At 54.8% G+C, this 12211-nt stretch overlaps 7 protein-coding genes across 7 annotated transcripts; 3 read left to right on the top strand and 4 right to left on the bottom strand.

Annotated features, from left to right (window-relative positions):
- Window position 1: 1 nt before the first annotated feature.
- On the bottom strand, window positions 2-2429 carry PUNSTDRAFT_118587 (alpha/beta-hydrolase). Its single transcript, XM_007380441.1, has 7 exons — window positions 1715-2429; window positions 1252-1652; window positions 970-1195; window positions 580-897; window positions 434-523; window positions 222-363; window positions 2-170 (listed from the first exon to the last, which is right to left on the bottom strand). The coding sequence occupies exons 1-4, from the start codon at window positions 1986-1988 to the stop codon at window positions 860-862; spliced, it is 939 nt and encodes a 312-aa protein (XP_007380503.1). The 5' UTR covers window positions 1989-2429; the 3' UTR covers window positions 2-170; window positions 222-363; window positions 434-523; window positions 580-859.
- A 490-nt stretch (window positions 2430-2919) lies between these two features.
- On the bottom strand, window positions 2920-4078 carry PUNSTDRAFT_111294 (uncharacterized protein; the record flags this gene model as incomplete). Its single annotated transcript, XM_007380440.1, has 3 exons — window positions 2920-3688; window positions 3743-3905; window positions 3967-4078. 3 exons carry the CDS (start codon window positions 4076-4078, stop codon window positions 2920-2922), a joined length of 1044 nt encoding a protein of 347 aa, XP_007380502.1.
- Window positions 4079-4296: 218 nt separating this feature from the next.
- On the top strand, window positions 4297-4919 carry PUNSTDRAFT_118586 (uncharacterized protein). The gene is made up of 3 exons (XM_007380439.1): window positions 4297-4332; window positions 4383-4469; window positions 4527-4919. The coding sequence occupies exon 3, from the start codon at window positions 4676-4678 to the stop codon at window positions 4859-4861; it is 186 nt and encodes a 61-aa protein (XP_007380501.1). The 5' UTR covers window positions 4297-4332; window positions 4383-4469; window positions 4527-4675; the 3' UTR covers window positions 4862-4919.
- An 830-nt stretch (window positions 4920-5749) lies between these two features.
- On the top strand, window positions 5750-6565 carry PUNSTDRAFT_118585 (uncharacterized protein). Its single transcript, XM_007380438.1, has 2 exons — window positions 5750-6495; window positions 6553-6565. Exon 1 carries the CDS (start codon window positions 6162-6164, stop codon window positions 6471-6473), a length of 312 nt encoding a protein of 103 aa, XP_007380500.1. The 5' UTR covers window positions 5750-6161; the 3' UTR covers window positions 6474-6495; window positions 6553-6565.
- A 110-nt stretch (window positions 6566-6675) lies between these two features.
- Window positions 6676-7929, bottom strand: PUNSTDRAFT_82419 (SMAD/FHA domain-containing protein). The gene is made up of 5 exons (XM_007380437.1): window positions 7330-7929; window positions 7166-7276; window positions 7049-7100; window positions 6905-6999; window positions 6676-6855 (listed from the first exon to the last, which is right to left on the bottom strand). The coding sequence occupies exons 1-5, from the start codon at window positions 7904-7906 to the stop codon at window positions 6797-6799; spliced, it is 894 nt and encodes a 297-aa protein (XP_007380499.1). The 5' UTR covers window positions 7907-7929; the 3' UTR covers window positions 6676-6796.
- Window positions 7930-8669: 740 nt separating this feature from the next.
- Window positions 8670-9845, top strand: PUNSTDRAFT_111300 (uncharacterized protein; the record flags this gene model as incomplete). The annotated part of the gene is made up of 7 exons (XM_007380436.1): window positions 8670-8776; window positions 8834-8867; window positions 8926-9005; window positions 9065-9365; window positions 9415-9483; window positions 9536-9733; window positions 9783-9845. The coding sequence occupies 7 exons, from the start codon at window positions 8670-8672 to the stop codon at window positions 9843-9845; spliced, it is 852 nt and encodes a 283-aa protein (XP_007380498.1).
- A 198-nt stretch (window positions 9846-10043) lies between these two features.
- On the bottom strand, window positions 10044-11984 carry PUNSTDRAFT_50148 (uncharacterized protein). Its single transcript, XM_007380435.1, has 11 exons — window positions 11735-11984; window positions 11650-11675; window positions 11521-11601; window positions 11467-11473; window positions 11358-11413; window positions 11298-11305; window positions 11125-11240; window positions 10945-11070; window positions 10607-10896; window positions 10278-10545; window positions 10044-10226 (listed from the first exon to the last, which is right to left on the bottom strand). The coding sequence occupies exons 1-11, from the start codon at window positions 11960-11962 to the stop codon at window positions 10107-10109; spliced, it is 1326 nt and encodes a 441-aa protein (XP_007380497.1). The 5' UTR covers window positions 11963-11984; the 3' UTR covers window positions 10044-10106.
- Window positions 11985-12211: the final 227 nt, after the last annotated feature.

Below are 12211 nucleotides of genomic sequence, written 5' to 3'. Positions count from 1 at the left end.
GCGCTACCGTGACCACGAAAAGGTCCTTGGCTGTCGGTCAACCGCGGGACTCGGTTCCTTCCCCTAGATGTCGCTGTTGAACCACTGGCGGCGGTTGGACCGTGCACTCGCAACATTAGTTAGGACGTACAAAAGCCAGGCCTCTCTCCGACCCGTGCCGGCAGTACGAGGTATGCCTCCTCCAACGGTCGACTGCAACACATCCGACACGTCTGCTGCAGGCAACATCACCTCCCCGGCGGCCTTTCTGAAGTGCATTGGACGCGGTGCAGAGGAGAAGCTGGATGTTGGAGACTGGAGGCAGTTCTGGCGAATGGGAGGATCGGAGCTTCGCGCAGCCAACGTCGATACCAAGGATCGCAAGTTCGTGCAATATATCTCCGGACGTCTCACTCCTGCTCACGCCTTACTGTCGACTTGATGTATACTTTAGGTACATTCTGTGGGCCATGGAGAAGTTTCGACAGGGATATGACCCGAAAGACTTCGCGTACCCTCCCAAGCCCAAGAAAAAGATTAGAGGGTATGTCCCATTCCCATATGCTAGCCGCCAGATATTGAAGCGTTTGTATCGCATAGATGGGGCCCAGCGGTGCAACTTGGCAAACGTATCCGGTCAAGGCGAAAGCAATAGACGGTGTCACTCCTCACGTCTGTGATTCCCGGGTTACTTTGCAGCGCACGCTGTCGCCGTCTGTTATTTGCGTATAATCATCACCTCACTTTTCCATTCTCATTCAATCGCCATCTAACAACCTCTGTCCGGACTTCCACGATAGAGATATAATAGGTCAAGTGCGGAACAAACATGCAGGTCATAAATATTCATACACGATGAGTAAGGGCCTGTATGCTATCTCTACAAACATTGCCCGAGCGCCGTGCCCATCCAAATATCTGTTCGACAAGCGAACCGGCAATCAATGTTCATTCGTCACTTAACGCCGGGTTGGCACAAGGAATGCTCACCGTCAATGTAGGGTCCGAGATGGTCCACGATGTTACCCACGAGGATGTTGGGTACGGACTCGATGGTGCATTGTGAGTCGGTCGCGTCGTCCTCGCCCGGGCACGAGACGGCGGTACCGGAGCTCAAGATATGGATCTCGCCGCTCGGGTGCGAGTAGCCCAGCCCTCTTCCAGGCACGATGGGAACCGGGTCCTGAGCATGATCGATGCGCGTAAAATCGTCTACCTGTGGCGCAGTGCATCAGACGAACAGTCACCAAGCGAGGGCGACACATAACTCACTGTTTTGTCGAAGAAGCTCGCAAAGGCGGGATTTCCCACCCTCGGGGTGCCGAAGGTCACCGCCTTGACGCTGACGCTGCTCGGCAAGTTCAACCTGAGCATGAGGCTGTCCAACTCTGCGATGGCGCCGCCCAACGAATGTCCGACGACGATGACCTTGCTTGCGCTGTTCTTCGACAAAAGAGACTTTACCTGCGCGAGCACGGTGGAAGCTGTGGATGCCTGGGCGTCACGGAAGCCGCTGTGCACCAAGATGCCGCTTGGCAGATCCGGGAACAGACTGCTATCCAATGATCCCTGGATGACATTGATATCCGTAGCCACGGACAACAACTTCGTAGGATCGGTGCCTTGGTGACCGAGCACTACCGCATCCTCTGAAGGCCAGTAGCCAACGTAATCTGGAGGAGTGTCAAGCCGGTTACAACTCGTCCAAAGACGTGAATGTGGTAAAATGACTCACACAGCTGCACGTCATCCCCGTCGCCGCCCGTAAGGGACACCTCGAATCCGGGAAGAGCGTCACATGCCGGGCCGCAATCCCAAGTTTTGACACTGCTCGACGAGCAGTACGCGGCGCTCGCGAATTGGGTATATGGTATGAAGGCATTGAGCTTTGACGGGCTGAGAGTCTTAACAGCACGCTCCTTCAACGAAGAAGGAACAGACGCCGGAGCAGCGAGCGCAACGGCCGCTGACAGGAGGACTTGCAGTCCGAGGAACTTGACGGAGAACATTGTCCTGACAGTACTGGCCGCTGGTAGGCTGTGCTACTCGAAGCAGAGGGCTCGGGCACGCGTGCGCTACAGGGCTTACTGCAGATCACAGGCATTTATCCCCCACCCCAACATCGCTGCTGCAACTATTGGGAAGCCATCATCTGCCAGAACTTGGGAAGCAACAGGAGGCAACAGGGTGTACTGCGGAACAGCCGCGTTGGTTGAGACGCCTGACTTCACTACAGGGGGTCATCTGCTGATGGTGCACTCGTCCTAGCGACGGTTCGTGGCGGCTCCCGAGGCTATTCCGGGAACGCGAACCACTCGGCGAGGGCAAAGTCGTGTGCATCCGTTCTATCTCGTCCGACCTTGAGTGGCCGAAATATCATGGAAGGTAAATGGCGTGTGCGCATCCAATCGCGCACCTGCAGTTGCGAAAACACATGTAGTCGTCCCTCGGTTCTCTCACAGGCAGGGATGTTCACGGGATCATACCGAGAGGATGTTATCATGTAGCGTGGTATCGACGGTACCTGAGCCCTGCCTGAAAGCTATAGCTGAGGAGAGGCAGAAGAGCGGGAAGGCGGAAGGAGATCCTAGCAAGGCGCGATGCGGCGATTGAGATGATGGACCCCCCATGGCTATGCCCACGTGCTCAGCTGAGCCTTCCTCTCCGGTGACCTTGTGCATTGCAATGCGCCTCCTACGAACGGTCAACGTTTCCCACGTTCCAACTTATGCCGATGGTAGTTCACTTGTTTTCCTATCTTTCTGACCGCCCACTCACAGATGCAGAAGCACGCTGCGTATGCAGAGTACGCGCGGTATAGATTGACATCATGCTACGACGGGCGCATCCGCGTGAGACCCGAATTGCGACGCATCAGACTGCAGAACAGGGCTCGCAGCGGCACCGTTTCGGAATGCCATACACAGGCCATACACGACTTTATGTCCGATCAGGCAAGTCCATTGCAATCAGTTCTTCCCAACTCGGCATCCCGATGACGGCCGGTATGCCATCCCATATTTCTCTTCGGCGGCTCTTGGCATCTGTACGAAACTGATGTTTGCACTTGTCGCATATGCTCGCGCGCTGAGAGACCTCCTGCATCGCTTGTGCAATGAGGTACAGCGGGCCAGTCCGGACATTCCAGGAACGCGAGAGACGGGAGGCTACAGACGCGAAAGCACGGCTGCATGTTAGCGCAATAGCAGCGTCCGCCGTGTCCGCCAGGTTTGGATGTGCGCCGGAGGTGCATCTGCGAATGTTGCAGAAATCGCGTATGAAGTCGAGGATGATGTCGACCCGGTATTGGGACAGCAGTGCACAGGCCACGAAGTCTCCGTGGCCGATGGTGGACGATGGCGCAGATGGACTCGAAGAGACGAGCTTCGGGTGATTGCCGCTGAGGATATCCGCGAGAGGGTACAGCGACAGGAAGTAGAGCGCGGAAGGCACCAGTATCCTCACGTTTGTTTCGCGAGCCAGATTGAGCACATGCAGGGGATGGACGTACGGGAAGGACATGCCCTCTACGGAAGGCGCGGAGGTAGCTCGTTCAACGAAGGCATCGTGACCTTCGAGAGTATGCGCCCACGATGACGAAAGAAACCGTACGGCCTTAGTCCTCAAATTTCCGACGAAGTATTTCGTTGAGAGACGTAGGATAGCGGCGATAACCAGAAAATCGTTCAGGTTGCCGTCACCGAACTCGCTGCGGACAATCGTCTTTAATCAACGCCTGTATATGTGGATCAATGCTTCTTACATTCCGTCATAAAGAGCCTTGATCAAGATGGACAGTTCGGATGGAATATCTTGCATGTGAACGACCGTGCAGTCATCAACAGTATCGCTGAAGACGGAGAGTTCGGGTTGAGGGAGTGCCATCATATCGCTGAAGATGTCGGAATGCCTTGCAAGAACGCCACCTGAATGAGTTCACCCTGTCCATTGACCAAAATCACGGAGCAAGGGGTAAAAGCTGCGTACGATGAACCTTGAATGCCACAGGTTCGGGGTCCAGATCAGTGAGCAAAACTATATTTCCGTCCTCAAACCATGGATCTCCTTTAGCATAGGGTCTAGGATAGCTAGATTGCATCGGGTATTGTAGCCCTGCAACGATGGCCAGAAGTGGATGTATAATGCTGCCTGATGAGGTGTCGGAGCCGCGAAGTCCGTCAACGCGGTTGAAACGAACGTAGCGTGGGTATATGGACCTTTCGAGGCCCACGGACTGTCCCGCGCTAGAACGAGCACGCAGGCCTTGTTTGATTTATTCAAGAAGATCCCAGTTGGGAGCATGAGCATGGACCACACGCTTCTGATATCCACGGACAGACCGGTTAAGTCTATGTAAGTATACTTACTCCTTGACATACTTTTTAATCAACCCCGCGCTTAAGTGTCTGACGATCCCACGGTCAACGAAGTCCATGTTTGTGGGGCCCAGGACAAACAAGTACATAACGAAGGCTTGGTTCTATCCCCAAGTATGTTCGCAAGAATGATATGCCAACCTCACATATAGACACAAAGTCCCTGTGCAGACTGATCGTACGCGAGCTAGATGACGGGGGAGGATATCGCGGCAGTGCCTGGCTGACACTTACAACTGTGCGCCCCCAACCCAACCCCCTTCCTGTCCTCCCTGCCCAGCCGCATAGCCCCGGCGCTAGCAATGGGCAAGGAAATTTAAATGTCCTATCGGGAGCCGTTGGTGCTCGAGCTCGGCAGTGGTCGAGTCGTCGACAGCATGTCTGAGGGCACCTCGAGCGGAGTTCGACGCACAAGAGGAGTATCGCCATCAGGCTACAGTACGATACCCACGCTTTGCTATGTCATCACAAAAACACGTTGTCCTCCGTTTCAAGCAGCTCTTTGAGACTCCCTTTGTCCTTCGAAGCGTGCCGACCGATCGTTCCCGCGCGGCGTCACATAGCATGTCGGAGTTTGGCCAAAGACTGAGGCAGGAGGGGCTGAGGGTTGTGACCAAATGTGAGCATCGATAGCCATCCATTCATCGCCGTTTCAGGCTCACGGAGAATTTGTGGTATGGCTCAATACAGCTCCAGCCTGAGAGCGACCCACTGCCTTCCTCTGGAGCAAGATCCTGATGCGACTGAAGGCCGACAACAGGGTCAAAGTCCTTTGTGCTCGGCCAGATCATCATCCTCTCGGCGCCTGGACAGCGAGTAACAACGGACGGTTTGGTGGGCATTGCCATCGCCCATGTCTCTGATCGCGTACGGACAAAGGCGCCTATCGGCACTGCCTTGACATGAGCCGCCTTAAGGTGATAATAGGGTGAAGCTTACCTCCTCGGCGCGTCCCCTCGAGCGGAGTTTCATCCTCCTTGCCCCGCCGTCCATTGTTCGCCCGTGTTGAAAGACAGACCAAAGGGATAATGGGAGTTCGAAGCAATGCGCCGGTCACCTTTGCGAATAAAAGGTCACCCCCAGAGCCCGATACCATACCAGTTCGCCAACCCACCTCTCGACTACCATGTCCTACGCATCCATTGCCCGCGACGATAACCTCATCGATTCCCTGTTGGACTTCGAGGATCCGCAGGTCCCCAGGCATGATCAGCACGACAGGTGGCTCATGTACGAGGCCGCAAAGCCTCTCACCACCGATGCCTACCACCGCGACGAAACGGGTCCGTCCCCCATGTGGTCGGGCTCCGAGGACGACTCGTCCACGTCCGAGGCCCAATCGCCGTACTACAGCGATAGTACCGATGTAGACTCCAGCCATAGCAGCGACTCCGATTCAGATAGGGGCAGGTCCCCTTCAGCTACTGATTGGCCGGTGACTACCATTGACCCAAGACACCTTCTCGAAGGTCCCGCCAGGTGAGACCACACGGCCATTACGATCCACTCCCGACAGAACTGACCGCCGCTCTCAGCTTGGAACCCGTGTACACGAACACCATCGGTTCGCGCGTCTCCCTCCGCCCGCGTCGCGCATCGAGGCGCCACCAGTCATATTCCGAGAGTGAAGACGGCAGCAGCGAGGATGAATACCAGCCTTTCCCATCGCCACGGCCCCAGAAACGAGGCCGCTCTCCGTCTGTGGTCCGGGCTCCGCAGAAAGCCGCCAAGCGTCCACGCGCTTCTCCGAGGTCGCGTAACGTCCAGGTCGCCGCCAAGCGCCCGTCCTCCCAGGATGCCGCAGCGATGAAGAAGGTGTGGGGGTGCCCGCACTGCCCCTTCGTTCAGCAAAACAGGCGTCGCCCCGATCTCAACCGTCACATCAACACCCACATGCGTAGCAACAACTGGGTCTGCTGCGGGGTGCCAGTCGCCTACGCCGCCGAGTACGGCATCGGGCCCACCGCGAAACAGGTGGAGTTCAAAGGGCGCATGAGAGTCGGAGGTTGCTTCAAGACCTTCTCTAGGCGCGATGCTTTGAAACGCCATGTAGACAACAGGAGCATCGGATGCATCGGAGACCTGAGCCTTCATCCGTCCACGGGCAACATCGTTTGATCGTCTCACTTCAAATCCCTCTGTATGTCATCAACTCGATGTTGCCGCCCGAAGACATTCACTGACCATCATCGTGCAGGCAAGCTGGGATGTTTACGACGTTTATGAACCATGCCGCATTTTATCTGTACTCTATCATCTCCGGAGAGCTTGTCGACACTGCCAGGCCATTTGGCTTTTCCATGGACTGCGTAACAGAAGGGCAGCGTAGTAGTACTATTCAACAATGTGTTGTAACATCAGATGTATTGGCGTAGTTACAATACTCTTCCTCATACCTGCGAAACGTGCCTGAGAGTACCGATGTTTACCCTGTCTGAAAACTATGCGGCGTCGTCGTGAAGTAGGACATATTCGCGAGCCGACAATCCAAACTTGATAACTAGGCGAAAAGGTCAGGAACAGCGAGCGTATCGCATAGAACGCCTTACCATCGTTTAGTTGGAGTTCGTAATAACGAGCAGCTGGTATTTGTACGTCATTGACGTGAGTGCCATTCGTAGACTCCAAATCGATGATGAAAGGCCTGATGGGAATTGAGCTACCAAGATGAGACATTGACCCTGTGAACGTACTTGACAACAGCCTTTACCTCCCCGAACTCATTCTTTTCGTTGATCGCTCGATCTTGAGGAACGAAGACCACCTATTAGCGAGCAATCATAATGCTAGTCGAGCATGTGTGAACATACATTGTATGACAGCATGCTGTTTGGACGATGATGGGTGCTCAAGAGGAACGTCAACGACAGCTCGATCTCGACCAAAGAGATACGCGCTTTGTGCGTGGATATGAAGCAGCTCTGTCTCGTTCGTGGGAGTTTGTCCTATAGCATACCAACCATCGACGACTCACCGACCTGCTCGCTCCCTTTGAAGACGTATAAGCGCCAGCGGGCCTGGGGTTTACGAGCTTCGGGAGGCTCATGGTACTTGAGAACCGTGCTTGTCCCGTCGGTATGTTGAACCTTCTTCGTCTCCGCCGCCAGCAAGCCCGAAGCGCCGAAGTTTGGTTTTGCCTTGTCCTCGGGTGACGCGGAACGAGAGCCCGATCGTTGAGAGCGAGGCCGTGATCGACGGCGGGGGGACGCAGACCGGTTTGTGCGCGAAGGTCCGGAGCTTCCGGTTCTATCCACGTCTCTCGCCCTCTCTCTTGGTCGTGCGTCCCGGTAGCGCGCTCCGTCGTGCTCGTGTTCGCGGTCGGGCTCGCGTTCTCCGGAAGTGCGCCTAATGTCCTTCACTTCATCCCTTCGCCGTCGAAAATAACGGTCTTGTTCTCGAGAGGTGGATCTTCTCCGCCTGCCGCTGTAGCCTCGTGAATTGATATAATCTCTTCGGTCGTCGTCGTCTCTTCGGTTGTAGTCGTCTCTTCGGTCGTAGTCGTTCCTTCGACTGTCCCTGTATCCTCCCGAGCTTCTATTATCCTGCGGCATGAGCTGCTACAAGGCACCCGGTACACCAGAGTATATGTATAGCGCGCTGTACAGTATGCGTGCAAGTCGAGTCGGACGGACCGCGGTAGGGTCACGTGACATCGTGAGACTGTCACTGTCAGGTATGTTCCTGGTAATTCAAATGGATGATTCAGATGAACCGAGACTGTTGTGCGAGCGGATAGCACATCGTGCCCAAGTTGTGCCGAAAAGTACGTCAGGCGTTGAGTTATTGAACTCAGAACGGCCACGTACGTATTAACCTGAAGTCGAAGCCGAACTATCGTCGCGAGATGATGTCATGTCCTCAAGTGCTCTTGTACTTCGCCGAGTCCTTTGCACTCGCGCTCGCTCCCGAATCCTGTGATGCGACTGGAGTACGACGAGCGCGGACGGCAAAATACTCTGGCCTATCAACGTTAATCATACCCCCGGATTATGTGTCAACGCCGGAGCTCCAACTCGTTTCCATGATCCAATCCGACTAGAATTGTCGCCCCATAGCGAGCATCTTCCCTGAAAATGGATCAACGTTGGCGAGACGGAACAGGCAGGCGCAGGCATTCGAGCAAAACCGTATATACGTTTCACGCCCGCTGGGATACACGAGCAGCGGGGGCCATATAACATCAAACCACCAGTTCTCCGGTGCCTATGCGGCGTCGATGTCGCCAATGCCCGGGTCTTCGTCTCGAACGCTTCAAGATGGCTCCCATATGCACCTGCTTAAAAAGGATGACCGTCACGGATTCGTGTACCAACCATGGAGTCGCTGAGCGCCCCACCCACGTATGTCCCCGCGGTGCAGTCTTCCCTCTCCAATCTTCGCGTCAGACTACGGGAAATTCAGTCCGCCACCAGGGGCAGGAAGTGAGCTTCGGTCTGCCGCAGGTACCGACTCGGAGGCGCTGATGGTTCTCTCCCCAGATTCGGCCTGAAGGATAGGCGCACCGTTGATCCAGTGAGTCATGTCATAAGGAGGACCTCTTTCGTTAACTTTCCTTCTTCCATCCCCGAAGCCACCAGTTGTACAACTCCATGCATACAGAACCGTCCGCGATGCCAGTGGAATATACGAAGTCGAGGTCGAAGATTACAGGTATCCCAATTTTCTTTTTTACTTTCATGATGCGCCGTTGCTCATGGCGCGACTATAAGCCGGCTCGAAGTATCTGGTCTGATATGCCATATCGACCTCTTCCCTCTTCCCGCATCTCCTCATGCAGTGCCTATCCCAGTCACCAATGCAGCCTGCATGCCTTCACCTGCATCGGCAATGTCGCACGATGAGTTCGCTCAGCCTGACTGGCCCATGACCTCGCCGAATGGGCTGTCCGAGGAAATGCCTGTCCCTCTGACGGTCATGCCCATTCAAGAATTCACTGGACCGGACCCCGTCATTGCGTGGGTAAATGGAGCGCCCGTACGAGCATCCGACTCCATCACGTCAGATGCAATCGTGAGTTTTCCTCACAACGTGTATCTAATTAGCTCACGTCGGCACCCAGGGTGCTCGAGCAGTCGAGGCTATGAGACTTCGTTACGATAACAAGACTATGATAGTCTTCACGTTTTCCGTTCGTGCTCCGCGTTGCGCCCTGCAATATGTGCTTGATTCTTTAGTTGTAGGACCTCGCTATCCGACGAGTTGGGTCTTGCTTTTTCAGATACAAAGCCTTTGATCTGCGATCACCCACGACTGGTTCGGTGGCAGGGGCTGGCAGTGGACCCATCGCTATGCTAGGGGATTGTTATGCCCGTTGTTCCACTGTCATCTATGATACCAAGTCATTTCCTGGTTTACAGTATTCGACGTCATTGAGCCAGGTGTGCCGGACTGCTCGCAAGCACGTCGCCTCGTACTGACATTCCACAGGCAATCTCAAACCAGTCCGAAGGTCAACGACCTCGAGTTCGGATCCCTAAGACGAGGCAGTAGTCAACGGCGGTGATCTCTAGCTACTTCGGTTTCGATCCTCCTGCAGAACGGACCCACGCTCCCGTTGCGATGAATAGACCGTCAAACCGACGTGCAAGCTGGAGAAACCGACACCACATCAAGACGCATGACGCATGTCATAATATCGAACCTGAGACTACACGACGTCGATAGTCCAACGCATGCCCAGAGCCAGGTCTTCCTCACATTGATTTTGCTTGACCATCAATGATCATGCAGTGCACACGTGCATATACATGTTTACTTTGTGCCCATGAGCTCTTCGCCCCGACCCTTGAACTTCTCGAGCTCCTGTTTCCACGGTTCCCACTCATTCCCGTACTTATTGAGCAAGCTCGATAACTCCTCTCTCTGCTCCCGCTGTGTGTTACGTTCAATACGTATGCAGGAACTTGAACGGATATAACGCACAATGTTCCAAGGCTCTTCTCCAGCGTACACGTCCGAGAATAGTTCACTAAGTTCGGCGCGTTTCAGACTTTCGGCCTTCTTGAATGCGCTCATGACCTCCTTCTTCAGCCGTGCCTTGAGCTCTTCTTCTCTGTCTTCGTTCCACCAGCCCCGCGACTCCAACCAGAACCTAAAACGGGCGATCGGGTTATCGATGCGTTTACGCTCCTCGACTTCTTGGCGTGCGCGGTATGCGAAGGAGTCGTCCGAAGTCGAATGGTGACCAACGCTGTCACATCGCTGATGTCAGATCGAGATCAATGTGTTATTATCAGACAGCCCAAGGTCACCGGTATGTCATGGCCTCCACGAGGACACCCTTCCCGGTCTCGACGCATCTCCGCCTTGCCTCTCTCACCGCACCAAGAACAGCCAGCACATCGTTCCCGTCCACCCTCACAGACTCCACGCCGTACCCAGGCCCGCGGCTGACGATGCCGTCCCCCGCAAATTGCTCGCTCGCAGGCGTTGAGATGGCGAACCCGTTATTTCGCGCGAGGAAAAGAGTCGGCGAGGGGATCGTCGATGCGAGTAGCATTCCCGCGTGAAAATCACCCTCGGAAGCAGCGCCTTCGCCGAACTAACATACTCAGTGCGCGAACAATGGAAGACGAAAACGAGAGCGTACGAAGACGGCAGCACAGTTCTTGCGCTTGGAGCGTTTCAACGCGTACGCGACGCCTGCAGCTTGCGGTATTTGGGTTGCGAGCGGGGATGAAATGGTATGGAAATGCTTGGCCTTGGAACCGAAGTGCTACACGCCACGAGCTCAGCTCGGCAACCACGACCGCGACTCGTTTGTACTCACCACAGGCATCTGTCTTCCTTTCCCAGATGTGTCGCCCTCGTTACCGAAACATTGATTCATTACGGCCTCTATGCCAAACCCACGCCATAGAAGGACTCCCATCTCGCGGTATTGACCTGCAGGAAATGGATTCAGTCTCAACTACCTTAGGGTGAAATATGATCGTTCCATACCCAGGACTCTGATAACGACTGCGTCAGAGACGATGCTACGGACACACATGCGCAACTCACTCGTCGTCGTCCGCCAAAGCGGCAGCTGAGCCTATGATGGTGGCTTCTTCCCCATGCTACACGAGAAGACCATGAGTAAAGATGTGATACATTACAGCAGATGTCTTACAGCAGTCATCTATCAGTGCATCAGTAAGTGATATCGGGATCGCTGGGTAAACTCACGTAGAAAGAGATCTTGCCTTGACGCTGGACGTTATAGAGGACGACGTCCAGAGTAGGCAGGAGTACCATATTCTCGTAGCTGTTTCTCGTTAGCAACGATCGAGTGACATTAATTGAACCTTCCCACATTTTGGTGGCCATGTCCTCGCCCAGCTATATTGTGAACATTCGCTTCATACGTATACCGACACAGTAACCTACTGGAGACGTACGTCCGGCAGCTCTGCTCCGTCTATCAACTGGCCCTTGCCATCCAGAACCCTATAGGTGGGAACCTTCTGGCCATCCGTCGATACAGAGTTTATGAACTGCAGTTTGGGCGTGATAGGCACTTGGGAGGCGGGGAGACTGCCATGATGATACTGTGCCGCCGCAACTCGCCATGTGTAAGCCGTATGTGGCAGACCCCGCCGCCATCCTCGACAGAGTTTGATGAACATCCAGTACGGCGTCGGAGAGTTCACTAGGCCAGTGGAATGGTCCAGGAGCTGTTTCAACGAAGAGGCGTTCCAATGGCGTCGCGCAGCACGTGTGCGGGGTAGCGGGGTAGCGGAACGGATCTTGCCAGCACCGGGTGTACAGCTCTCATCTGGCAAATCAAGCCATCGACCAATTTCAATGCCCGCCGACGATTCCGCGTTCACAATGCGCGAGTCGCAGGAGGCTAGTGTTCAGAGCTAAGCTCAAGC

The sequence above is a fragment of the Punctularia strigosozonata genome, assembly GCF_000264995.1.
Source record: "Punctularia strigosozonata HHB-11173 SS5 unplaced genomic scaffold PUNSTscaffold_2, whole genome shotgun sequence".
Classification (NCBI taxonomy): Eukaryota; Fungi; Basidiomycota; class Agaricomycetes; order Corticiales; family Punctulariaceae; genus Punctularia; species Punctularia strigosozonata.
This window is presented reverse-complemented; position numbering and strand designations above follow the sequence as displayed.

Bases quoted from the DNA above. Each gene is read 5' to 3' on its own strand.
- PUNSTDRAFT_118587 (XM_007380441.1), bottom strand. From the start codon at position 1,988: ATGTTCTCCGTCAAGTTCCTCGGACTGCAAGTCCTCCTGTCAGCGGCC. The intron at 1,196-1,251 runs GTGAGTTATGTG...ACTGCGCCACAG, and splicing joins CGAGCTTCTTCGACAAAACA to GTAGACGATTTTACGCGCAT. The intron at 898-969 runs GTGAGCATTCCT...CTTGTCGAACAG, and splicing joins TCTCGGACCCTACATTGACG to ATATTTGGATGGGCACGGCG.
- PUNSTDRAFT_118586 (XM_007380439.1), top strand. From the start codon at position 4,676: ATGTCCTATCGGGAGCCGTTGGTGCTCGAGCTCGGCAGTGGTCGAGTC.
- PUNSTDRAFT_118585 (XM_007380438.1), top strand. From the start codon at position 6,162: ATGAAGAAGGTGTGGGGGTGCCCGCACTGCCCCTTCGTTCAGCAAAAC.
- PUNSTDRAFT_82419 (XM_007380437.1), bottom strand. From the start codon at position 7,906: ATGCCGCAGGATAATAGAAGCTCGGGAGGATACAGGGACAGTCGAAGG. The intron at 7,277-7,329 runs GTGAGTCGTCGA...CGAACGAGACAG, and splicing joins CAAAGGGAGCGAGCAGGTCG to AGCTGCTTCATATCCACGCA. The intron at 7,000-7,048 runs GTACGTTCACAG...AATTCCCATCAG, and splicing joins GAGGTAAAGGCTGTTGTCAA to GCCTTTCATCATCGATTTGG.
- PUNSTDRAFT_50148 (XM_007380435.1), bottom strand. From the start codon at position 11,962: ATGTTCATCAAACTCTGTCGAGGATGGCGGCGGGGTCTGCCACATACG. The intron at 11,602-11,649 runs GTGGGAAGGTTC...AACGAGAAACAG, and splicing joins GAGGACATGGCCACCAAAAT to CTACGAGAATATGGTACTCC. The intron at 10,546-10,606 runs GTGACCTTGGGC...GCGATGTGACAG, and splicing joins GTGGAGGCCATGACATACCG to CGTTGGTCACCATTCGACTT.